Below are 25,444 nucleotides of genomic sequence, written 5' to 3' on the forward strand. Positions count from 1 at the left end.
TGAACCACCTTGAACTGTCTGCGTCTTAAATAGCGCTTCTGAAGTTCTGACAAGCCATTGGCTGCTGGCCTCGGGCGGGGAATGGAAAGTAAATGTGTAAACTAAACCATTAAGCCTGCTTTATGAGGAGCGATAGCAACTGTGTTTGGCAGTGTAGCGACTCATTGAACCCCGAGAAAGCGCTATTTATTTTTTAAATGCATTCAGTGTATGTTTCTACCACACGACCACGGCCAGATCAGCAGGAGACACTGATTAGCATAAATGTTTGCATTGTCGCAGTGCTTCCTGTGTGATCAACTAAATCTGTAAAGAAATGCACTTTCATATTTAAATAGTGTAACTAGGCTGAATTGTATACATACATGGCTTTAAACCTATTTTTATAAGTCAAAGGTTCCACATCATTCAGATCATTCATCGTCATGTTTGCAGGGCTCCACTACTTTTTTTTAAAACTGGAAAGATAAGACTGAAACTTAACTGAGCAATCAGTGAGGTTCTTGCAGTAAAATTGGCCACCATTACTTTAAAACTCTGACCTTTGACCTATTACATGTGATAGGTCAATACCTAGCCTATTGCTGATACAAGTTTAAGATTATGAACACATATTCATGCAAGAGTAGCTGGCTTTACAGCTGCTGAGTTGTTGCCCAAAACGTCAGGACAAGACACTAAGAAAAACTGGGAAGGAGGCCGATGAGGTGATGGTGGAAGAGTCAGAAGCTTGTTAAAGTCAACTGCACCATTTGCAAGATATAAAAAAATTACTGGTGCAGTGACTGATATGTACTATGTATGTTAGAGTGTGTAATAAATACAGTACATACCAAATTAATATAAGTTCAGATCTTTTTTTAAGTCCATTTTAATATAATTTTCTAAATAAATCCAAGTTCTTGATTCTGACTGCTAAACTGCTGCTACTTCACAATTTATTCACAAATCACTTGTGATCTGACTCAGACATGAGCACATATAAAATGATCATTTGTGAAATGGGATCCCCTGAAAGCTATTCAGATCTTTTATACAGAGCACAAACATCAGACAATATGCACAAAAGACATATATAATTACCAACATACAGTACTTTACTAACCTATGATTGAAAATACCTTCTACACAGTGGCACATAAAAACAGCATTATGAATTTATTAAAGTATTGACTTAAAATGTGAAGCGCTTGCAGATTTTGAAAAATCCTCACCGTACAGTGTTTAGAATCAAATATGTTTTAGCAGCAGCTGTTGTGTTAAACTCTTTCAAAACAGAGAACAATTTTAACATTTTTGTTGTGATTTTTATTCCAGATCTGTGGAACTCTCCAGGTCACATTAAAACATGTATATTTAAATGGTAAATGGCCTGTATTTGCATAGCGCTTTACTAGTCCTTAAGGACCCCAAAGCGCTTTACACATCCAGTCATCCACCCATTCACACACAGGTGATGGCAGCTACATTGTAGCCACAGCCACCCTGGGCCGCACTGACAGAGGCGAGGCTGCCGGACACTGGCGTCACCGGGCCCTCTGACCACCACCAGTAGGCAACGGGTGAAGTGTCTTGCCCAAGGACACAACGACCGAGACTGTCGGAGCCGGGGCTCAAACCGGCAACCTTCCGATTACAAGACGAACTGCCAACTCTTGAGCCACGATCACCCCATTTGCATTAAAACTGCAAAAAAAAAATTATATTCAGTTCATTTAAGATGATTATAGCCATAAAAATGAGCGTTTGATGGAGCATCTAACTTGGACCATGAGTAAAACCCTGCAAAATCAATAATAATAATACCCACTTTAAGCCTCACCTGGACTGGACACCAACAGTACAGTCTTGAGATTCCTGCCTAAGGGCTTCAACTCCCAGCGCACCTTGAGTCAGGTGATCTCAAGGTCTCAGAGTGGTTTCATCCAAAACCTGTAGTGCTAATGACACACGCCTTTTTTCACACCTTGGCTCATGTGATGATGCATATGATTAATAGTGGGTCAAGGACAACCACCTAAGGAACAACCCCGACTAGGGTTTAAAAACCTGGGACTCTCCACCCTTTGGTTTTAGAGAAGAACCATTTTCAATGAGAGGTGAAATGTCTCCAAAACACTTAAAAAATCCCCGTAGCCTTCTATTCAGCTCTTAAGACAACTGTGACCTGGATAACCAAGAACCTACACAGAAATATTTTACATAATATCTTCATTTTTGCTGTTACATGAGGTACAGGCCATACTGTGTAATAAAAGCGCCACTCCTCTTCTTCCTTTTGCACACATTCTCCAGATGTTGGTATTGCAACAAAACAGCTGGCTTCATTACTTTTTATTCTTCTTTGAATATGATTGGATTTTCCTTGAAAAACAGTGACTGCATTTGTTTTTCCACTCCTGCCTCCGCAGCCTTTTCAGGGGAAGCACTCGTCCCCTGGTGACTAAAGGGCAGTGAAGAACATGCCAGACCACAGCCAAGATTTGTTGGTTCCAGCTGAGATGAAAAATGGGCAAACAGTAATTCCTCCTTAAAGTTTGGAGACAACAGAATGTCTTTAATTTCATGTACTTCCAAGATTATTTCCTAAGCTGATTTCTAGGAATGGCACATGTTGCATATGAGAAAATCACAAAAAAAAAAAAAGACAAACAGAGTAAAACTTTGTGTTTTTTAGGCTTATAGAAGACAGCAACAGCTTTAAACCAAGCAAAAATATGAATAGTTAATTTGTTACCATTTATACATGCAGCGTTTTTCCTGAGCACTAGTTTCAGATTGGAGAGGGCAGCAGGAAAAATGTAAAAGTCATCTTTGTGGCTTCAACAACACTTGTTCACCAGCAACAGAAAGTCATGAGGGAACGTTTCCACAGTGACCACAAGGACAAAAATGCTTTCCTGTACCTTGACCTTACGCTTACTTACACCAAGTTCTGTTACAACTCTTTAACCTTCTTTGTGTCCCAGAAAAGTAAATGAGCAATGATGTTAGTGATACTTTATGAATAATGTTAAATGGACTCTAAGAAACTCTTTGGCTGAAGGTTAGAAACCCTGTTATTCCCCAGTGACACTGCTAAAAGAAGAAAATACTGATTTCTACAGTCCCCTCACATTGGATCAGGCATTTTCAGAGTATCAGAATTACAGAAAATGAAACATTACAAACAAAGTCGGAGGAATTTTTGTTGTTTTGTTTGGAAGATTAAATCACGCCATGACCTGATCAACTTTAAAACTAAAACAGCCGTCAGCTGACATTCAGATTGTGCTTTGAGAGTTTAAACAACTAGTATATAAAAAAAACATCCACATCTCATTTCATTAGCTCGGTCCAGACTCCAAATGTTGCACAACAGTTTTCCTCTTTTTAGGAAAGTTTAGGTTTAGGTGAGCTGTGGGGCTGTGGGGGCACAGCAAACCCACACCTATTCAGGTTCAAGTGGATGTGTCTACACAGGGCATACAGCATTTTGGGCCTTTGGGACTACTACATGGTCCACAGTGTACTTACCCAAAGAAAACCCACGTGGAGCCTCAAAGGGGAAAAAACTGCTGTGGGCCCTGCTTGGGCACACCCATTTGAGGGCCATGTGGGATAAGTGTGGGGCTGCCTGTGCACACAGCCCTACAATCTACCCATAGCTACTCACTGTTGGGCAACATGGGCATGTTTGCTGGCACATTATTTATAATGAGGAAACACCGTACAGGTGAATGTGAGTATTGTGGAAAAGATGAAACCAACAGAATATGTTGTTTTCATATTCTGTGAAAGTTCCCCAGTTTGAGCCTGGGAGGAGACACATGTGAGGCCCCAGCAGCGAAGTCCACACTGTGGAGTGGGGCTGAGGTGTGCGTTACAGGTGTGCCCGCTGTGGACCTGTGCGGGAAAGCTGTTACTTTTAAGTGATATTACAGTCTTTATACACAAGGGTAGTAAAAAAGAGTGTTTACATAAACAATTTAGGGTAAATCATCATCTGTTGCCAGGCAACATCATCTGTTGCCTGGCACATTATCCTTAATTTTACAGTACTGTGGTGAGCACTGATTTATGCACCTATATGGCTTGAGTCCTCCTAGCTATGGAGTGTACTTTTAATGAAAAGAGCAAAAGCAGTTTTAAGAACTGTATCAGTGGTCGAAACCATTTTAGCGGCTGCTCAGGAAATGGTAACATGTGGGAAGCTGAAAGTATCATTTATTAAAATATCTGAGCACGCATTCTCAGTCAAACTAAACTGAAATTGTTTGAAAATGTACAAGCATGGCTCTCTCCACAAATACAATCAAGTACCAGGCCATAAAACTGCAAGTCAGCAAGTAGAGAGCATGAGTGTATCTCCAGCATTCTCAGGTGCTATACTTTTAATTTATTATCAAAGTAAGCTACATTTAATTAAACTCATTTGTATAATCACAGGTAGCACTCGAAGTGGTCAGAATATTTTTCTAGCTCTTTTCAAAAAATTGACACAGCAAGATATTTTTTCCTTGTCTTCACTAACATTCACGATTTCAGTTTTATCATTTCATGAATGCCACACATGCAGAAGCTTTACTGGAATGAAAATGTAACGTTAGCTTCTTCTTCTGCCTCAGTTTCACCATCCTCTGTAATGCCATTCCCCTCTCGCTACATCCACAAATCTTCTCTGGAGTCTTCTTCATTTCCTCCTGCCTGACAGCGCCATATTCAACATCCTTCATCCAGGATCTCCACCATTCCTTCTCTCCAATCCAATCCATCTCAGTTTTGCTGCTCTAACTTTGTCTTCACACTGCCCAACCTGAGTGGTCACTCTGATATACTTATTTCTCAACCTGTCCATCAGCACTGCAAACAAGAAGGGGCTCAGAGTCTCAAAGGTTAGATAGGGCGCCAAGATGACGCCCTATCTAACCTTCTCCATCAACACTCTGAAAGCAAGCATTGCATCTGCACTGCTCCTCACTAATCATCACCCTTCGTCTTAACCTAGCTTCAACAGCTCTTCCCCATATCTTCATGATGTGGCTCATCGGCATCGCCACAGATCTGCACATAACTCCTTGTTCTTGAGAACTGGTACCAGAACACATTTGCTGCGTTATTTATATGTATGAGTGATGCTGATACATGTAGCCTTCATTATAAGGCTCTGTTCTTTTGATAGCAAGGGCTGTTGACCCCTACCTAACCAGCATCTGCACATACTCATACAAAGTAGTGGTTCCATCAACAGCTAGAACTGAGACCAATTTGATCGATCCTTCCAAGGTCTCGCCCACAAAAACACAAACCGCTTGAATTGTAAAAAATAGAGATGACAACGGGAGCCTGCCAAAATATATTACAGCTTTATATACAAATATATAAATGTACAATCAATAAATACAAGGTGAAGTAATCTTGAGATGTATTGTGGCTGTCGTTTATGTCAGTCCATCACAAATCATAAAGGCTTGGGTGATTTTTTTGTAATGTTTGACCTTTTAGTATATGGCTATAATTGAGTGAAATGAGGTAAACTGTTTCAGGTGAGATGCTGTTGACCGAGAGGCGCACTTATCCTTTAAAATTTGATCAGTTTACCAAAACTAAAAAAAAATGCATATCCTTATTGGAATGCAATCTCCATGACCTTAACATCTGAACTGCTTCGAGGGGCGGAGAGCCTTTTAAAGTGACCAGTGACACAATAACCAATAAAATCAAAGATCAAGCAAGACTTCAAAAGATCAGATATTACCATGTAGCTCATATTTGAAAAGATACTGATTAAGGTATTTACAAAGACCACTGTGATTCTCCATTCAGTAGATTGTAAATGCTTCTTTGGTCCCTGTTGATTGTTGGCAATTAGTGGTTAAGTAAAGACAAATGTTGGGCACAAAATAATCACTTTGGACATTTAAAAAACATAAAAACGAACAAAGATGTGCCAAAATTATGCCTATCACTCTGGATTATTTAAACATCAATAATAATCCAAGTTCACAAAGGCTCAGAAAACACATCGCTTCTGTCATTGCAAGTATATCAAAGTCGGTATAAACAGTACATATAGGATACAAAAAGCAAAAATAATGATTACAAAGCAGTTCAGCTACTTAAAAATGTCAGCACATCATCAAGAAGAAACATGCTACAGCAGCGTGATTTCTAGCACTGTGGATGAGGTTAAGTTGGTTGCACGGGAAGTTCAGTAAATACAAGAAGAGCAGGAGAAGAAGAAAAAAACACAGCAAATCTCATATGTGTCCAGTTATTTGCGAAGGCTTTCCCAGCGTTGCTGTGTGCTGCCCATCTTTGGCTACGTGTGAAGGGACAGATGATACGCGCGGTGGGTGTTTGAGTGCAACTTCAAGCGTCCTGCTGCCCAAAAAGGCTGCCCTTCGCTTTAAGCTTGTGCGCCCTGGAAGAAGAAGAGTAAAATGAGACATCTTGTCTTTGATAATACGAAAACAAAGCTCGCAGGACCTAAAGAATGCTATCTATAGGATTCAAATGTGATAAATGTTTTATTCTTGTTGCTCTTGTTTTCAGATTTCATCTCCTCCTGGCCTCCACAGTTTCCTCTGTCACGCAAACAACCTGCTTGCCCTCTCTCACCACATCTACAAACATCTTTGGGCCGTCCTCCTTTCATCTTGCCTGGTAACTCCTCCCCTCTTAATACATCCAGTAATTCTCCTCTTTGCATGTCTAAACCTGCTCAATCTCCCCTGAACTGCCCAATGTCTCTTCCTAAAACTCTTTCTAATACATTTGTAACTGTTAATTCAAGTTTAATCCTGTATTTCTGTGGTTCAGGTTTGATTTACTCATTTTTCCACTCATCTTCCTCCAATTTATCAGCTCAGGGAAAATTGAGTTCTCTACATCTCTCTAACAAGATAAATCTACTTTTTACATTTAGGCAAACACTTAAAGATTTTATTTAAAGTAGAAAATGTTTCACTGTCTTTAACTTACAGTTTTTCTTTACGGCTCTGTTTGTCTTCCTTTGACTTGACAAAGACGGCGTTCTTTCCTCCCCGGGTGAGGTCAACAAACTCTCCGTCCTTTGCATTAAAGATCACCCTGAATACACACAGAGAAAAAAAACATTATTATCATCCTAAATGATTATGTTTCCGTCACAAGACTGCAGTGCATAAATGTCAGCAGGTCTGAACTTACTTGGACTGAGTCTCTCCACACTTGATGCGAAGTTTTCGGATGTTGAACTTGGTGCTGCCCCACCAGTTTGACCAGCTGATGTACGCATCCCGCTCCCAGCGCAGCTTCACGATCATCAGGTCTCCGATATCCGTGTCGGTGGTGATGAGGAAGGATTGAGTGGTGTTACTGTTCAGGGCTGGTCTGCAAGGTTAAGACAAGAGAAGCTGCTCAGATTTGAAGGTTCTCTACAGGGATTGTTAGATTTGTCTACCTTTTCTTGTAATCTACATGTGCACATCTTTGCAAACTTGGTTTTAAAGTTATAAAAGTAAATATGTATGCTGTTTAATGTACTCACAGAACAAAAGGAATATCTTCCTTCTCTCCATTTGTTCCATACAGGGAAATCTTCATTGGCTGCTCCGTGAAGCTCTGCTCGTTCTGGCTGAAGAAATGTGCCTTCACCTGGTAGTGGAAAACTGTAAGAGGGGGGAATCCAGTTGTTAGAGATTAGCCCACTTCTCTTATTTGACTGCTCCAAGTTTGTTTATCACTTGAAAAGCTTATGTAACCTGGACCTTTCTCTATCTCAGTGTGACCTTTACAGACTGGCATTTAAAACACGGATTTGCGCTAAATCCTGGCTGGTTTCATTTGCAAAGCCACATAAATGACTAACAGCCAGATTCCCAGACACGGCTCAAGACGTGTACCAGATTAGAGGAGAAATTCAATAAAGATCTTTGTTGAAAAAAGTCACTGAGTGGCGAATGAGGCTTGATCCACGTTGGAGACCCTATGTATCTACAAAACATGCTAAGCTGTCCACACAAAGTTTCTAACAATAACACTGTTGGCTTGTGTCAATAAACTTTTCCATTGCTGGTGTCCACTGGTCTCACTTTTCCTTAACATCCCCTCCAGATAAAGGAAACACCCATGACACCTTCTCGTAACCTTCTGAGTACGTGATACTTTTTGTACACGTGTCGTTGCAGTAAGTGTCACCTTTCCTGGTCCACAGATTGTCCACAGCTACACTACCAGTACTACCAGTAATCCCAACTTCAGGAAACCACATGCACACTAAGAACACCACAGAACAGTAGCTCACAGACTGAGGATTACTTTAATAAAGTATGTGAATGGCTTAAATCATTATAATCCTCCATAAAGTACATAAAACCAGCTGGAATTTTCTTCAGCTGTTAAATGTTAAATTTAATCTCTTTTGCACTGCAGGGAGCATCCATTCATTCTACTTTAATATCACTGACAGATACTCAAATCTTTTCATGTGCACATCCTTTTTTCTGGTTTTTACCTTTGAAAGGCATCGTTCCACGAGTCTTGAGGTACATCGTTGTGCTGCGGGCCGTGCGGACTTTTTTCACGTTGTAGCCGATCTTGTTGCAGCGGTTCTTCCTGCAGCTGAGGCACATTCCCTTGTTGAAGGTGTCTTTGGAGTTGCATCGGAAGGCCACGCTCTGCTGCTCGATGTTCAGCAGAGAGTCGATGAACAGGTGGATGGAGCGCTCGTGGGAGCACTTGACAAGCTGGTCCATATCTGCGAAACAGAGAGCAAAGAACGTGTAAGGTTTCTGCACGTCACCCAGATAACGTCACGCAAACATGGGAAATTACTTCCTCGTGTTGGACTTTTACTGTTTTTTTAACACATGCTGACCCACAAGCCATTTCCCACTTAGTTCTGTTCTGCCCTGTTAAAATACAACAGCTGAGGGGGCAGAACATCAAGAGGTACTTTAATCTCTGTCACAGTGCAAGTCTGTTATGACTGGAGGCAAACACGCTTTAACTGCGTCCCTGAAAGCTTTTATACAGCCAGTGTCTGTTGATGCCACGTAAACTTACAAGAACTTATTATGTTTCGCAACACTGTTACAGACATTTGTTAAACCGATCATTTATACAATTTAACCGATCACCATTATCTTCTCTTTTTGCTCATTATACTGAACATAAACACTCACTCTTGGTGTTGAAGAGCAAAGATTATGTGATGCTGCATATGCTGATATGAATCCAGGTTATATTTGTATTTGGCTGTGTGTTATCATCAGTAATCAAATCAAACCTAAACAAAGTACTTCAAAGTGAATATTTGTAAAAGTGCAGTCAAGAGCAAAAAGCAGGGAGGGTTTGTATGTCATACTTTGGAGGCCTTTGATTCCTTCTAATGCAATTCCCATCAAAGTGTTCTGGATGTCGCAGCCTGGCTGGAAGGTGCCTCCGTTGGGGTAAATATCTATGTGACCCACTGGTCTCTGGATGCCAATACTGCGGTCCGGGGAGCCCCTGGTGTTGGTGTGCAGGACATCCACAAACTGGGCATCGCCTCGGGACAGTGTGCTCTGTTCATCCGCGTGCTCGAATGTGGGGCCGGCGGGATCCAGACCTGCAGAAAAAGAGGGATTTGCGTTTTTTTACTGTGTCACAACAAAGAAAATATGGAGAGATTTGGATGTACTAGAAGAAAGCGATCACTTTTATAGATCGATTTACTAACAGAGCTGCACATTAAAGTATTTTGACCTTTTACTGCACCTATGCAGAACCGCTGAAGCTCAAAACAATGTGAGGCAGTGAGTGTGGGTTCTTAATGGGCGCAGCTCTTAGATCACAGTAAACACACCATTATTCTTGGCAGGTCAGACGGATTTCAAAGCTGGAGCAACGTCATAGTGGCAAAAAAAAAAACCTGGAGCCACTAGCTGGCAGGAGCTCAGTAGATGTAGATACACATGCATGCCCAGATTATGTTTCACTGGCATGCCGAGGTGCTTTTGAGAGCGGCACTGGAAAAAAATACTCATACATATGGTATGGTATGTTAACACACAGGCACTTACACTATATTTAGTATTTAATGGTATCTGAAAACAGGTCACAGTGCTTATAGCTAAAACACCTTACACAATCTTAACTGTAATGATGCAGTTGTGTGAGACTGTGCTGTCAGTCAGAACAGAGGGCAACACTGACCCATTGTGCTAATAAATCTATAATGTGAGCAGATAATAATCCATTTGATATCTTAATGCTCTTACCTGTGATCCGGCTGATTTTGTGGTTGGTAAGGTCTCCGGCAATTCCAGCAACATGCGCTCCCAGACTATAACCCAGCAGATGAACTCTGTCCCAGGGCAACTGCAGCTCGTTCTGAAAGGTAAGAAATGCGTCAGAAGAACATATTACACTCCCTTAAAACAGTTTGCAGAGAATCCTGCAGACTTGCAAGAGGGATCAAAACTATCTGTAGGTTATAGCTTTTCCAAATGTTCATAGAATTTTGGAAATCCTCCAAAAAAGAGGATCATTTTATGTAATTTGGGGTTTGCCAAATCTTTGCAAGCTTCATGTAAACAAATTCTTCACGCCAGTTCCCCTTTTAGCCTTGTTAAAACCAAAGCTGCGCTCCACTAAGCCTTGTTAGGAGACGCTGTTGTGAGCCACAAACGCGGTCATAAAATATTTTTATTGGCATTTAAAATCATAACCAGTAGGAAAACATATCCGCAGCAGCACCACGGGGTACAAAACATTACATCATGTAAAGCAACTTTCTCTGGCAGCACACTGACGGCAAGTCAGCGCTGTGGTAATATGGCCGTCCGAAAAGAAAAAAAAAGTGTTAAGTTAGTTGTCAACCACTGCTTTTCTGTGAGAGGACTCACTTGTATCCAGGTAACAAACTTGGCGACGTCACGACCCACTAGTTTGGTGTAGGCGGCAGAGATCGGGTAGTGCTGGTTGGCTCGGGACAGCCAATCCACCACAATCACATTAGCAGTGGGTACACGGTCATACAGAGCAGACACCAGCTTGGGCACCCAGCTCTCAAACATCCCTGTTACCTACAGGAACACACAAAGCTAGTGTGAGCTCAACTGCAGTATGGCATGATTTATTCTTGCCTTAGCCCTCGCTCTGTGTCCTGTTGTTGGAGAACAGCCAAAGCATCATCAGGTTCAAATTTTGCTGCCTGACTGGCCATAAATCACATTAAAATAGAAAATGCATGGACTTCCTATCTTTCCTTTCCCAGCCTGTTTTCTCTTACAAGTGTAGCTTTGTATGAAGTTTAAAATTCTGCCCCAAAAATAATAGTACAATTGGTAGGTTTGGTTTTTCAACATCAGAACAAAGTATTTCTGTCATTTGCAAAGAGCAAAACATGGCTGTCAAGTGTGCTCAGTGTGACATACCGTCCAGCCGTGTATCACAATGAAGGTCTGTGTTTCTGGATTAAAGTTGCACTCCTTGATGGTTTCCGGCCTCCCAGGTACTATGTAACACATGTCTTCATCTGGGGTGTCTGCGGTGCGCAGGGAGAACTGGGACACGATGTCGGTGAAGTCGGTGAGCCATTCAGTGGTATTCAGCAGTTGATCAATGGTGACTGTGGTGTTTGCTGTTACAACACACACAAACAAGCAGTGCTAGATTGTTATGATATGACAGAAAAGCGGGTGTCTGTTGACAGGTGAGACAAAGACACACTTTTTTACGCTGTTATTAAGTTTCAGTTAAATGCAGCTTTTCAATAATGACGGAAAACTCTTCAAAACAATACGGTGACATTGTTTTTTAATTAAGTGAATCAGCATCATTCTTACGCCTTGGACTGCTGATGCATAAAGCATTGTGAGCGGTGGAGCAGTAGGAGTGTAAAGCGTGGCGGTGTCGCCCCCTTTTGTCTCCTGAATTCCCACCAGCACAAGTTTTGAAAGTTTCGTGACGGCTGAAAAAATGAAGAATGTGGATTTTCCGGAAATAAAACTGGATCTTGTAAAGTAAACAATAATAACTTTTTCCCTATGAGACAGACTATGAAACTGAATTTGCGTTGTAACTTAATTAAATATGAGCATCGTGTTTTTCTACTCTAATATTTTTCATGTTTTATAATAAAACTGCGAAAATAAATGTGCGAATATTTTTTGCTTTTAGTTTTTCCTGTGTTGATGCCTTCTGCTTTACTCTTTCCTCGGACAAAAGCCTCTTGGCCGCATTCACACATGGAGCTAAAGACCTAAACTCCGTCCGCTTACTATGAGGTTATTACCGGTCAACACGGTGCAGCGCGCATTAATTAACCTGCATCCATTTACTTAAAAAGAACAGCATCGGGGTAATATGATAATAATAATTTAAGATAAATAAAAAGTATCTCAGCCACATAAGTCGATCTTACCAAAAGCGGTGGTGTTGGATTCAAGGTCTGAAGAAAAAGTTGCAAAGATTTTTCCCAAAATTATCCAAGCAGTTAAAAAGCAGATATTTTGTTTTCCCATCTTATTGATGTGTTTCTTCGAAATGTTGCTGGATGCTGGTGGAGCACTTGTAGATCCAGTTGTTGTTGGACCGGTCAGAAAGTGGTGTGAAGCTGGAGCTGAGGAGTGAAGGTGCTTATGGTCTGTCACAGTTGCCGCTACAGGTCATCTTTATTGGTGGCTTATTTGAATATTCAAGTACGATTGGCTGGAGGTTCGAGGGCGGAGACTGATGTTTACCCCAGCTCTGAGTGAGCGAGGAGGAGAACAGATCATCCACATCCCTCTACAGAAGAGCTGCTGCACGGCAGAGTGTTTTATTTACGCGGTGATAACAGGGTTAGGTATGAACTACCATTCAAGAAAATGGATTTTTAGGAAAACACCAGAGTTTCCTCACACTTCAGCCAAACAGTGACATTTAAAACAGCATATTAGACTCATTAACTGGTGTATGGATTTGGATGCATGTGTCATTATTTTATGCAACATATGATCATACTGCTGTCCGTCTTGGCCAGGACATTCTTGTAAGAGACTTTTAATCTCAAGAGTTTTTCCCCTAGAAGGTTAAATAAAAATTATGATCGACCTTATTGAATTAATATAAAAATGTTATCAAAAAAATGTAAAAGTATATTCAGAATCTTTACAATCTGCAGCTAAACGTCTTGCTGTAAGTTTGTACTTCAAATAAAAGTGAACAAAAATGAGGGCAGAGGAAAAACAGCCCATTGAGTCATGACTTTAGTTGGGCAATGAACAATCACGCAGTCAGACAGAGCGGATCGAGGCAGGGGATGAATCCAATGAAAACATGTTGTGTCAGCGTGGAAGTGAGTGTTGGTAATTTGGGTGGACTTAACCTTTTAAATATCCAGATGGAGAGATGTGTGCTTGTGGGGAAACATCACTTCTGTGAAGCCTCGAGCCTGGCGTGCCACAATAATAATTTTTTAATCATAGGCTACCTGTTGCCATGTTTTGTTAGTAGAGGTCGCTCCGTCTTTATGGTAAACACTACAAGTACTGGCTTTGAATACTGGAGTACATATTTCATAAGTTAAATATACATTTTCTAGGTTTTTCCTCCTGTGAATTTATGGTTCAGTTACCTAGATTACGTTTAATTTTTAATGACTAATTAATGAAACTGATCACAAGCCAGTGTACTCCTAATGCCAGCCCTGTCCAGCACTAGGAGGCAGAAAAGGCATGCAGATTGTCACTAAGAAGAAAAATCATTTGTAAAACACAGAATAAAATATACAATTCATAATAAATGTATACTTATAAATTTATTAAGATCTTAAAAATACATTAACTTACTTGATGTTTCCTATTTCAAGATCAATAAATCGTCTACATCAATAAATCAAATCACTTTAAATTCTAAATATTTCAGCTTGTATCACTGATCTTTTCTTTTTTATTTCATATTCACATTTTAGACTACTTTGGCGGTGGTACTGGTATAAGTTTGATCTCAGCCAGGTGTTTTCTGCTTGTGGCATCATTACCCCAGCGGTTATCGTTGTGGAGGTGACAAAGCAGAGCTTTTTGCAAACGGGAGAAGTGTTCCTTCTAACACATCTTGTGTAAAAAGGGGCATTTTAACCCTAACAGTGACGTTTTCCAAAACCAAACCAAACAGCTACTGAAAACAAAATGTAAAAAATGAAAATACAACACGAGCCCTATGCAGGAACACAAACTTGTCTCTTCTTGATCAAAATCTTGTGATGTATTCACTGCAGACATGCCAACAAAGATGCTGCGCTGCAAGTTGAGAAATCACACTAGAGGGACCCAATGCATTAAAACATGACAACGCTTCTTATCAAGCATGATGAAGTGGGAGTGAAAGTGTGTTGACACAAAACAGATCCGAAGAAGCGCATCGACAAAGTCTTTCAAAATGCGCACAGGGCAGTGAAAAAAATCCTAAAGAGATGTGAATCTGGAGATCTTTCTCCTGTGTGAGTTGAAGGCTTTTGCATCTTTGTGCCCCTGGGGCCCAACCTCTGATAATCTGTCCACGCCTTCAGCAAACCTCCAGCAGATCAGAACAGCGTGGGTGTGCTACAGAGCCCCCTCTCTCATTGGTGGACCTCTGGTGAGCCATCAACTGTGTAGCAACGTCAAAAGCATGACGTGGTGTCTAATGCTTCACAGTGTCTTTGTTCTCTTTGGGTTTAGAAGAAGAATTTAATACCATTTCCCACCCTTATACCATATATAAATAAAACAGATGCTTAGATGCATGTGCATACTTAAAGCCTTTTAGTGAGGGCCTCAGGGGAACCAAAGCAGCAGTGAAATCAAAAGCATGTGGATGTTACGAGAACTGCATTTCACTTTTACAATTATTTTCATGCCAAAACACCTGTGTGAGAATATTTTGCGCCTCTCTTCTCCAGACAGAGGCCAACAAACACAGGCTGACTTTTAACCTAGATTACCCACAATGTAATTGTATAGTGTGTTCTCTGTTGTAAGCAAAGTTTATCTGTTTGATGTGAAAGATTAAAATATGTGGAGACTGAAAAGGATTGTGCACATTCTGCACACCTTTTCCCCAACACTAAGTTGTTTAATTGACAAAAACATTGCCCTTTTAAACAAGTATAAACAAATTAAATTTTAACGAATAAACCTTCCTCTCTGTAAATCTCTGACACAATATCTCATCAAATACAGGAGAATAAGTACGAATAAAAGCCAGCAAATGGGTAAAGTGGACCACAGAGACACCCAATGTGCTGCGCTGACAGCAGAAATATCTTTACTTCAGTCTAAATGGAAAAAAAAAGTTTAATAAGTGTAAAAATTTATTGTAAATAAATAAAAACACAATAGCCTTTTAAAATTAGTACTTTTTACTGCCATGAAATTTTGCAAAGAAAGTGAGAAACTATGTGCTCAGTGTGTTCATGACTTTCATCCTGTGTCCGTTAATAGATTTCTTCTTCTTCTGCTTCTTCTTCGGGTTGCTCCCTTTAGGGGTCGCCACAGCAGATCTTCTGCCTTCATCTCACTTGCCTCTGTCACACCAACCATCTGCGTCGTCTCTCACTACATCCCTGTACCTTCTCTGTGATCGTCTTCCTCTTTGCTTCCTGCCTGGCAGCTCAGTCTTTACCATCCTTTGTCCAATATTTCCACTATCCCTTCCTCTGCACATGTGTTTACAAGGAATAAAAAATAAATCACCCCTGCTCTGTTTTTCTTTATCTAAATATAATCCTTTTGTTTGTGTATGTGTGTGAAAGCTTGTGTGTGTGTCAGTGAATGCCAGGAAGGTGATGCTTATGGCCTGACCAACAAGCCCAACCCAGCGATTAGACAGAAGAGCGACGCCTATCCTTCAGCCTTTGATCAGCCTCGATCTCTGCTTCTAGTGTGGTTACAGTACCTTGCCCCAAGGGGAGACACATGCAGATAAATGACAGGGCCAGAAAGAAATAAGTATCCTAGATGAGATAATCCAGAACAAACCTCAGTGAAATGATGTTTAAGATCGTGGAAACAAGATTTTATTTTTCGCAGCTTGGAGATTGATAAAAGTCAGAAGAGGAAGTGCTGTAGATGGACAGAGAGAGAGGGAGGAGAACAAAAAGTCAATGATAATTACTTATAAAAAGCAGAGGAAACAAATTACCAGTATTTTTTTAGTTTGTATACAGATCTTCTGCCTCTCTAAGCTCCAATTAGTCTGGTTTTGACTGCTGAGGAAATTAAAAGATCACTGCTGAGAGAACATAGATTTCCTGCCAGTGAGGAATTTCTTCACTTCTCTCTTGCAGCTTTTTCATCTGCACATTTGTTTCACATTCCTCGGCTGGCTCTGTTTGCACGTCTGAAAGATTATGCAGGCTGTAGCATTTGAAAGTACACAAGAGTGCAGAAACTGCAGTACTTAATCCACAAATCATGCCTGGGCTCTGTGTGGTGTTTCAGGACAAATTGCAAAGATTTAAATTAGTGGCTTCATTAGTTGCCTTATTTGTCTTGTTTTCCTTCCCGCAGTACTTACATGTGTTTACAGGGTTTTAAAGAGCGCTGTAGAAACACCGCCGCTCTGCAGGTGTATTTACACGTACAACTCAAGCCTTTATTATACCAACATACAGCATGTCACAGATTTTAAAGTCAGTAGAAGTAAAGCATAAACCTCATAAACATATGTTTAACCAGCAGTCTAACACGCACAGACCCTGAATTAACCCTGAGTATAAACGATCATTTTGACGACTCACTGAGAAGGCAAAAACAGGGATGTGGTTTCATGAGACCACGCAACGTAAATATTCTTGGTGAAGAAATTTGTGGGGGGCCTGTGTTTCAGAGAGGTTACACTATGTGTGTACAGTAGATGGCTGCTACTCATTACAAGGGGTGTTTCCTTAACAGCAAACTGCATGCATTTTCCTTTTTATTGTCCAGCTCTTATCTGTTAAAGGGTCAAGAGCAGATGCTCATGCCTACGTGTCACAGTGTGAGTGAATATTTGATGTTAAACTTCCTTCCTGGATGCAGAGCACATTTGCAATAAGGCCAAGGCCATCCTCTTATTGTTTTCAGTGCATCTTCGCATTGTGTTCTCCTCTTATCCAAATGTTTCCACTTGCTTTCATTGCCATATGTTTTTAGACTCAACAGGAGATTGAAACACCTACAGTCTCAACAATGCCACCAGTTTTATTTACAGTGTACTTTAAAACTTTAAAACATAGGAGGAAGCAGTATTCGGTTAATACCACAGTTCACTTGAACCGTAATTGCCCTAAACCGTAAATCCATTAGAAAAGCCAGATTTGCTGTGCAGCATTGAAAAGTAAGAAAGCCCACTCAGTAGGAGTCGAGCCTTTTACGAGTTGCTCGCTAAAGACCCATTAAGGTCATAAAAGAGCCACAGAAAGAGTCGAGGGAGAGAATTGTTTATGTGAGGAAGGCTGTTTTTTATTCTTCTGTGACATGAAAAGGCTGCATCGAGCACTCGTGCTGGCAGTTTAATGAGGAAAACTGCTTGATGTGCGAAATGTGGGTGTTTGGCCACATGTATAAGCGCATGGTCATTGCATAGGATAAACATTTTTTGTGCGGTGTCATGTGAAGGCAGTGTGCAGGCAGGAGTGGTGGTATGGAGGACCCAAAGTGCAGGCATTCAGAGGCAAACGTGAACTCAAACCCAGCTTTATTGCTAGATGGCAACGCAGAACAGAAACTAAACAAACTGAGACTACAGATAACTAACTGGCAGACAGATGGCCAGAACACACAGCGCAGGATGATGGACACAGACAAAACAAAACACAGGGCTTAAATACACTGAGGGAGCAATCAGGGAATGGGAAACAGGAGGGAAACACAGCTGGGGCAAATCAGGGCTAAGGAGACAAGGGAAGCAATCCCAGATACATTAACATGAGACACGGACTTTCAAAGTAAAACAGGAAACATAACACAGAGACGCAGACTTGACCCAGGTCTCCTAACACCTAGCAGGTGAGCCACCACTGATAAAATTAATCTACCATTTCTGTGCAAGCAGGTTCTGCCTAAATGGTACTAATGCTTATTTTAAAGAATATATCGTTCACAAACAGACAGACATTTTTTGTCCAGCTGTAACCTTTTTTTTTCATTTACAGAGAGGTTTTTGCTCGATCAAACCCAGTGACAGTGAAGTCCTGCAGTGGTGGAGCAAAAGTATCAGCAGAAACATCAACTTTCTCTTTTAGCTTTACTGATTTATATTTAACCCTTTAAAGCCGGTAGGAGCAGGCACGCTTCCTTTTGCATAACTATTTTTAAATCCCTGTAAATCCCTTAAACCCCTGTAGAACCAGAACCCTGTAGAACCAGAACCCTGTAGAACCAGAACCCTGTAGAACCAGAACGCATAAGCTGGCGCAATAATTTTTTTTTGCATATGAAACCGGAGGAGTTGTACTTACATCTTATGCCATCAGCTTGTCCTCGGTCACAGTTTCCTTCCACATATAGCTTTGCAAATATTGCATAAAAAGCGCTTGCAGGAACAAAAACATAATATTCCAGGAACACGCTTTGCCGATCCGATCAGCTGTTCGTAACACTTTCACATTGAAACAGACGTGAGCGCAAACGATGGCATGTCCGCCATTACCTGCCCGAAACCGGAAGTGACGTCATTTTCGCGGAAAATGTAGTTTTTTACTTGTAGGCCTTAAAAGCCTATGCTGGTGTTTTTATAAGTCATGTTTGACTTTATGCTTTTCTGAATAGTTTCTGGGATGCTTAGAACTCAAATTGCACTGCTGGAAATAGTTTATTTTGATGCACATGTTGTTTTCTTTGCAAATTTGCATCATAGAATTCTTTTTCGTTTTTCCTGCAGTATATAAAAATTGGTGTATCTCAAAAATAAAACTATGAAGACACTCAAAATAAATTTCCTGTTGTTGAAAACTATTTTTTGCAACTTTTTTGTATTTAAAGTTTTGAGGGATAAACCTCTTAAATTTCTCCAAGTAGAAATATATGTAAAAAAAACAAAAACGATTTTCAATTTTTTTGTAGTTTATTGCACTTTTTTGCAATTTATGTAGTTACTATGGACTTAATGCATACATATTATTAAAATATGGGCTATAACAGTTGTGTTGATGTATAGCAACTTGAAATGCTCCCAAAAATGGCACTACAGCATGTAAAAATAGTAAGCTCTGGTGGCCTTGGTTCTATGGTAGGTCTTAAAGGGTTAAAGTAAACATACCACTCCGCTAACTTGTTACTTACTAATATTAGTCACATTTTTTCTCTTTTTAGTCATAAAACATTAACGAATGCCTGATTCCAAAAGAAAGCATATTTTAAAACACCTAGGCCATTCACTAAGACTTTTCCCTCAATTGGGGCGATCGTGGCTCAAGAGTTGGGTGTTCGTCTTGTAATTGGAAGGTTGCCGGTTCGAGCCCCGGCTCGGACAGTCTCGGTCGTTGTGTCCTTGGGCAAGACACTTCACCTACCGCCTACTGGTGATGGCCAGAGGGGCCGATGGCACAATATGGCAGCCTCGCCTCTGTCAGTCTGCCCCAGGGCAGCTGTGGCTACAACTGTAGCTTGCCTTCACCAGTGTATGTGTATGAATGTGAGAGTGAATGAATAGTGGGTCCCGAAAAGCGCTATATAAATGCAATCTATTATTATAACCTGCCAATGAATGCTTATTAGGAGGTGATACAGTCATTCTCTCGGAGTGACCCATTGGCGTATTCTTATATTAACAAATCACAAAAGAGTAACTGGTAATAATTTCCAAAGTATGGTAGATCTTATAGATCTGTGCATGACCAGTAAAGTGGACAACTACAGTGCTGATCATACTTTAGGCTTGCAAGCTCTACATCTGCAGCTGATAAACATCTGAAGCTTACATTTTAGTCATGAATGTATGCACATGATGCAGATGCACATGTACATGTACAGTGCTGCGTGCTCACTAAAAGGGCCGATTCCATGCGTATGGATTGCTTAATTTTGCACCTGTGGGTGGTTCATCCATATTATATGAGTGGAATGCAGCAGATGAGAATCCTGAATGGGACGTGTGTTTCATCTATGACAACAGCTGCTCGTGCTGCTGTTCATTGGGTTTAAAGGACATGTGAGGAGCTGTGAGTACAGCCTGATCTGACTGGGGTTTCTCAAGTCGCAGATGTCCCAACTCAGGAGGGAGAATATGTTTCATAATTATTGGATTTCATCTCCTCCAGAGGATACCACCGTCTGGGAGGCAGAGGTGAGACAAGGCTGCATGAACAAACAGGCATATAGTTGTTGGTCTTCAGACTTCTCATTTTGTCGTGTTGAAATTTATACCAACTAAGTTTAAAGTTTTTTTTTCTCTAAAAGCATTTAATCACCTGATCTACTGGGTTGTTATTACTGGCTGATTTTCTTCACGGTGTTCCTCTTCTGCAGCTTCATCAGGGAACAAATCAGGCTTAGGTCTTCACTTGGTTTCTTCTAAATGTGGTTACAGAGTTTCAGAGTTTGGGAGCCAGGAGACATAATTTGCTTCACTGCATGTCTGCGCATGTGCGATTTTTATGTTGTTTCAACATCATGCAGAGCTGACCTCACGCAGAGGACGAGGACTTGCATTCTGAAGGTGCTGAGTTAGAAAGAAGTGAGGTCCCACCTTTTCTACCTCATCTGTGCAAACAGCTCAAGGCTACAAATGCTAATAAAATCTGAATATTGGATTAAAATCAGGGCTGTACTTGCACTGTGAATAAAAAAAGGCACCAGGTTTGGCAGGTAAAAGAAAGGAATGAAAAAACACAACTGGTTCTTCTGCAGTAATTTTAGTCCTTATTTAAAGATCTCTGATCAAGCTTTGATGTGTCCTTCATAGTATCAGCTACTTTATTTTGGTTTTAATCGGTTTTATTCATAAAGCACCAGCATCTTGTAGGAAGGCGGTCATCAGAATAGGGCAAAGAAAAGTGATGAAAGAAAAACATACAGAAAAAACAACCAGGACAAAGCAAAAACTATGAGAGAGGAGACAAAACTAATGGGATAGTGGCAACCAAGGCAAGGTTCAGAATCATCTGACTGAGCCGTAAATAAGATTCAACATTAAAAAGAACATTTTAAACTTAAGTAGAGAGGAAGTCTAATCGTCTAATTTTCCAGGTTACGCTCTTGTTTCGAGTTTTAGGTTTGTTAAAACATGACAAGGATGTTTTCTCAGCTTTGTTTTCCCTCAACTGTACAAAGAAGCTCCCGGTGGATCTCCCTGTGATGATCTTGGGTCTGGCCTATCAGACCAACATATAGGAGAGCATTGCATTACATTACAACCCCTCCCATCGTGTTATCACACATGTAACACTTCAGAGTCAAGAACCTATCACAGCAAATGCTGCATATGAGCTCACTGGAAGCCTGCTGTGTAATGTGATGTGAATTCCACAGTGTTTTTCTCTCTTGTGGGTTTGTCTCTCTCCAACATGCAATGAGATCCATTGGTTTTTGATCGATGGGGCGATCGTGGCTCAAGAGTTGGCAGTTCGTCTTGTAATCGGAAGGTTGCTGGTTCGAGCCCCGGCTTGGACAGTCTCGGTCGTTGTGTCCGAGGGCAAGACACTTCACCCGTTGCCTACTATTGGTGGTCAGAGGGCCCGGTGGCGCCAGTGTCTGGCAGCCTCGCCTCTGTCAGTGCGCCCCAGGGCAGCTGTGGCTACAATGTAGCTGCCATCACCAGTGGAATGGGTGGATGACTGGATGTGTAAAGTGCTTTGGGGTCCTTAGGGACTAGTAAAGCACTATACAAATACAGGCCATTTACCATGATGCTTATTTCTGTCTGCACAGTGGATTTTAAATCAAGCTTTAATTCAAAGGGTTTATCAAAAGTATTTGGGTTTAGGAATTACAGCCATTTTTATGGAAAGTCTCCTATTTTTAGAGGCTCATAACATCATTGTAGATATAAGGATTTTAAAACCCTTTGCAGATGATGTGGTATTCTTCATGTCATAAGGTCTTTTCTCTCGCCATCATTTTGGTTCTCTTAACCAAATTAATTCCATCTCACCAAAGAATTGTTTTCAGAACTGTGCAGGTTGTTTTAGGTGTTTTCTGGCTAAGTCTAGTCTGACCTTGCTGTTAGTGAGGGTACTCAGTGGTTTGCATTCGTTAAGATTGCAGAATGTGATGCACGTGTCTCCTCGAGAGACGCGTGAAATTATTTTTCTTAACTACTGAAATAATTCTGTCATCATGCATTTTTTGTCTTCTGTGGTCTTTCAGGCATTTTGGTATCGATGAGTCAGTGCATCCATTGTTTTTAAGAATGTACCAGCTTGTAGATTCAACCCTCCCCAAAAGTTTTTAATATCTTTGTTATAACAGTAGTCACCAAATACAAGTGGAATTAGCTGCAAATATTTTATCTGTTTAATTTGTAATGGAGTACCAAGGGAGCAGGACACATCTGGGCATGACAGCTAAAAAAAAAGCTGAAGGTCTGCACTTCAGTCACATTTAGATTGATTTGAAATCTTCTGAGGTGGTGCACAAAGGCACAATTACACAAAAAAGCTGTCTTTGTGCAAAGAAACTGTATGATCAAGGAAGGAGAGACAACCATGTCTGTAAAATCAAAGATGCAGAGTAAAGCTTGTCGAGACCCAAACATTATACACATCAATCAGTCTTCAGCTCCGAAGCTCATAGAGCCTCTCTGAAGATGTAAGAAACACACGTTGCATTCAACCTTCCGTTTCAAAAAATTAAAAAGTAATTAATGTTTTGAAAATCTTTAAACTTTAAAACTTCTGTAAAATAGATCTAGTGGGTTTTTTTTTCAAAGAAATACAAAAGAGAGACGCCACAGAGACAGCCCAGACATTAGAAAAAATGTAATTTTCCAAAGGCCAAGAATCTGGGTAAATGATGTTTCACAGCATGGGGGTCGATGTTGAGCATCAGTGGGTGTCTGAGTGCATTCCTCGTGTAGTGACCTCTGTGTGAGTGTGTGCACGGGTTCTTGCAAACCATATTTCTGCCTTGTGTCTGTGAAGTGTCTGCAGCTACGTCCAGGCTCTCACGTTGTTTTCCTCCTCTCAGCAGTCAGTGATGTTGATTTAAGCGGGACATTCGACATCTGGCGGACTGTTTGTTCTTAAGGAGTGGCCAGTCAGGGTGTCAGAGAGCCGTTATGTATGTCCTGATTTTAACCTCGCTCACACAACCTCTGTGCCCCTGTCGTCCTTTTTTTTTTTTCTTACACCTGTCATTTGGGGATTTTTTTCTGTTTGCTTGTTTGTTTTGCTTTTGCACATAGAACATAAATTAAACAATCATTAAAAAAATATATACTATGAATTTTTACACTTGCAATGACTGCCACGCATAACAAACTGACCTAAAAGCTAGATATTACCAGTCTGTTTCTATTTACGACTATAGGATGCCCTCTGGTGGAGCACAGGGAAAAGAAAGAGGAAAATCTGGAAGATTTAGGGGCTTTTTTTATGATTGAAATAGTCTTAATGACATTGTAATTAAGAAGTAGCCCTCAATAATTTTCCCCCCAAGTTTATTTGCTAATTCTAATATAGTCTCTGCATTTTAAGAGTAAGATATCTAGGCTTACTGTCAATGGTCACTTTATTAGGTACACATCACTAATACTGTGTTGGACCCACTTTGTGCCTTGTTAACTAACATATTTACAGATCCAATAAGTTCCTGAGACCTTGCCAAAAGATTTTGATCCATATTGAGATGTTAATGTCACACAGTTGCTACAGATTAGTTGGCTGCACATCCGTGATATGAAGCACTCATTCCACTGCACCCCCAAAGTGCTCTAGTGGGTTGAGATCTGGTGACTTTGGAGGCCGTTTGAGTTCAGTGAACCAAGAAATCAGCTTGTTATGATTTCAGCTTCATGGCATGACATATTTTGTTCCTTGAAGCAGCCATCAGACGATGGGTACACTTTATGTGGCCGCAAAGGGATGAACATAATGAATAGCAATACTTGGGTAGGCTGTGAGCCCTGCGACAGACTGGCGACCTGTCCAGGGTGTCCCCTACCTCTCGTCCTAAGACAGCTGGGATAGGCTCCAGCGCCCTCCGCGACCCTGAAAAAGGAGAAGGGAGAGGATGGATGGATGGATGGATGGGGAGGCTGTGGCATCCATGCTTTCATGTTGTTTACATCAGATTCTGAGCCTACCATTCAAAATGCCATTCAAACTCAGTACAAATTAAGTCCTATCAGACAGGGCAACATTTTAATTTTGGCAAACCCAAATTGTGGCCTCAGTTTCCGGTTCTTAGCTGACAGGAGTGGCACCCAGTGTTGTCTTCTTCTGCTTCGAGGTTCAATGTGTCGTGTGTTCAGAGATGCTCTTCTGCATACCTTGTGGCCTTTCCTATCAGCTTAAGCTGTCTGGCAATTCTCCCCTGACCCCCAGTATCAAGAGGCCAACTTTCCCCCAGAGATCTACGCTCAGTGGATATTTCTCTTTTTCAGACCATTCTCTGAGATGATCGTAGTGGGAAAATCCCAGTAGATCAGCATCTTTTATTTCTTTTTTACTTTTCTGAATCACTGTATGTGTCACCCTTAACACTTAACAACAGGATCCTAGGACTCATATTTAACATTGTTATATTTACATCAATAAATAAATGACCACGCTTAATATTTTTCTCCAATTTGTTTGTTTTTATCTTTTTGCTTGTCCAGAAATATCGACACGTTAAAGGCTTTGCAAACATACAACAGGAAAGGATTATATATCACTGTGAGACATCATTTTGACCTCTGTTCATAACACCCACAGAGATGAGCACACACAGCTGTCACAGCTCCACGTATAGCTCCTTCCTTTTTATTTTACATTTCAACAAAATAAAGCTACTTGTAACCTTTCTATGTTAGTTCTTTATTCCTGAAATTGAGTTCCTGTATTTTAACTTTTACTTCACTTCATCAAGGCTCAGCAGATCATGTGTCATATAGCATGATACAAACTGGTGTTTAAGGTCATCCCAGCGTGTTCGTTCTTTTAAAGTGAACCAGCTCCAAAACGAGTCATACACTCTTAGTTTACAGCTTTATATTATTACTTTAAACAACTTGTGAGTACTTAACATTTCACACTAAATATGCAAAGCCCTTGTTTTTATTTTGCGCTCCCGAAACTCCCATCACCCCTGTATTTAGTCACCTGTGTAATCACAAATTAGTGTTTTAAAAAAGTGCAGATCTGAAAAGACAGCGCAACATATAATTGTTTACTGAACTTACTGCAATGTCTGCAGAGAGCCTGGCTGGAGTGCAAACATACAGAATGCAACACCAGATCTGACTATACACTTCTGATACACTTTAATAGACCTCTCTGCATTGAATCATATCTGTTATTAATCTCTGTCTCTCTTCCACAGCATGTCTTTATCCTGTCTTCCTTCTCTCACCC

At 40.7% G+C, this 25,444-nt stretch overlaps 1 protein-coding gene across 1 annotated transcript; it reads right to left on the reverse strand.

Annotated features, from left to right (window-relative positions):
- Positions 1-5,323: 5,323 nt before the first annotated feature.
- lpla (lipoprotein lipase a) lies at positions 5,324-12,603 on the reverse strand. The gene is made up of 10 exons (XM_084921618.1): positions 12,371-12,603; positions 11,382-11,587; positions 10,851-11,030; positions 10,224-10,335; positions 9,329-9,571; positions 8,477-8,719; positions 7,511-7,631; positions 7,171-7,353; positions 6,964-7,071; positions 5,324-6,403 (listed from the first exon to the last, which is right to left on the reverse strand). The coding sequence occupies exons 1-10, from the start codon at positions 12,468-12,470 to the stop codon at positions 6,352-6,354; spliced, it is 1,548 nt and encodes a 515-aa protein (XP_084777744.1). The 5' UTR covers positions 12,471-12,603; the 3' UTR covers positions 5,324-6,351.
- Positions 12,604-25,444: the final 12,841 nt, after the last annotated feature.

Source organism: Perissodus microlepis, chromosome 23 (genome assembly GCF_051167445.1).
Source record: "Perissodus microlepis isolate ML-2025 ecotype Zambia chromosome 23, ASM5116744v1, whole genome shotgun sequence".
Taxonomy (NCBI): domain Eukaryota; kingdom Metazoa; phylum Chordata; class Actinopteri; order Cichliformes; family Cichlidae; genus Perissodus; species Perissodus microlepis.

What these genes read in the sequence shown, in the direction of transcription:
- lpla (XM_084921618.1), bottom strand. Translation starts at nt 12,470, where the DNA reads ATGGGAAAACAAAATATCTGCTTTTTAACTGCTTGGATAATTTTGGGA. An exon ending in AGTTTGTTACCTGGATACAA is followed by an intron (nt 10,336 to 10,850) that starts GTGAGTCCTCTC and finishes CTTACCTTTCAG; the next exon opens with AACGAGCTGCAGTTGCCCTG. An exon ending in TGTGGAGAGACTCAGTCCAA is followed by an intron (nt 7,072 to 7,170) that starts GTAAGTTCAGAC and finishes GTGTGTATTCAG; the next exon opens with GGTGATCTTTAATGCAAAGG.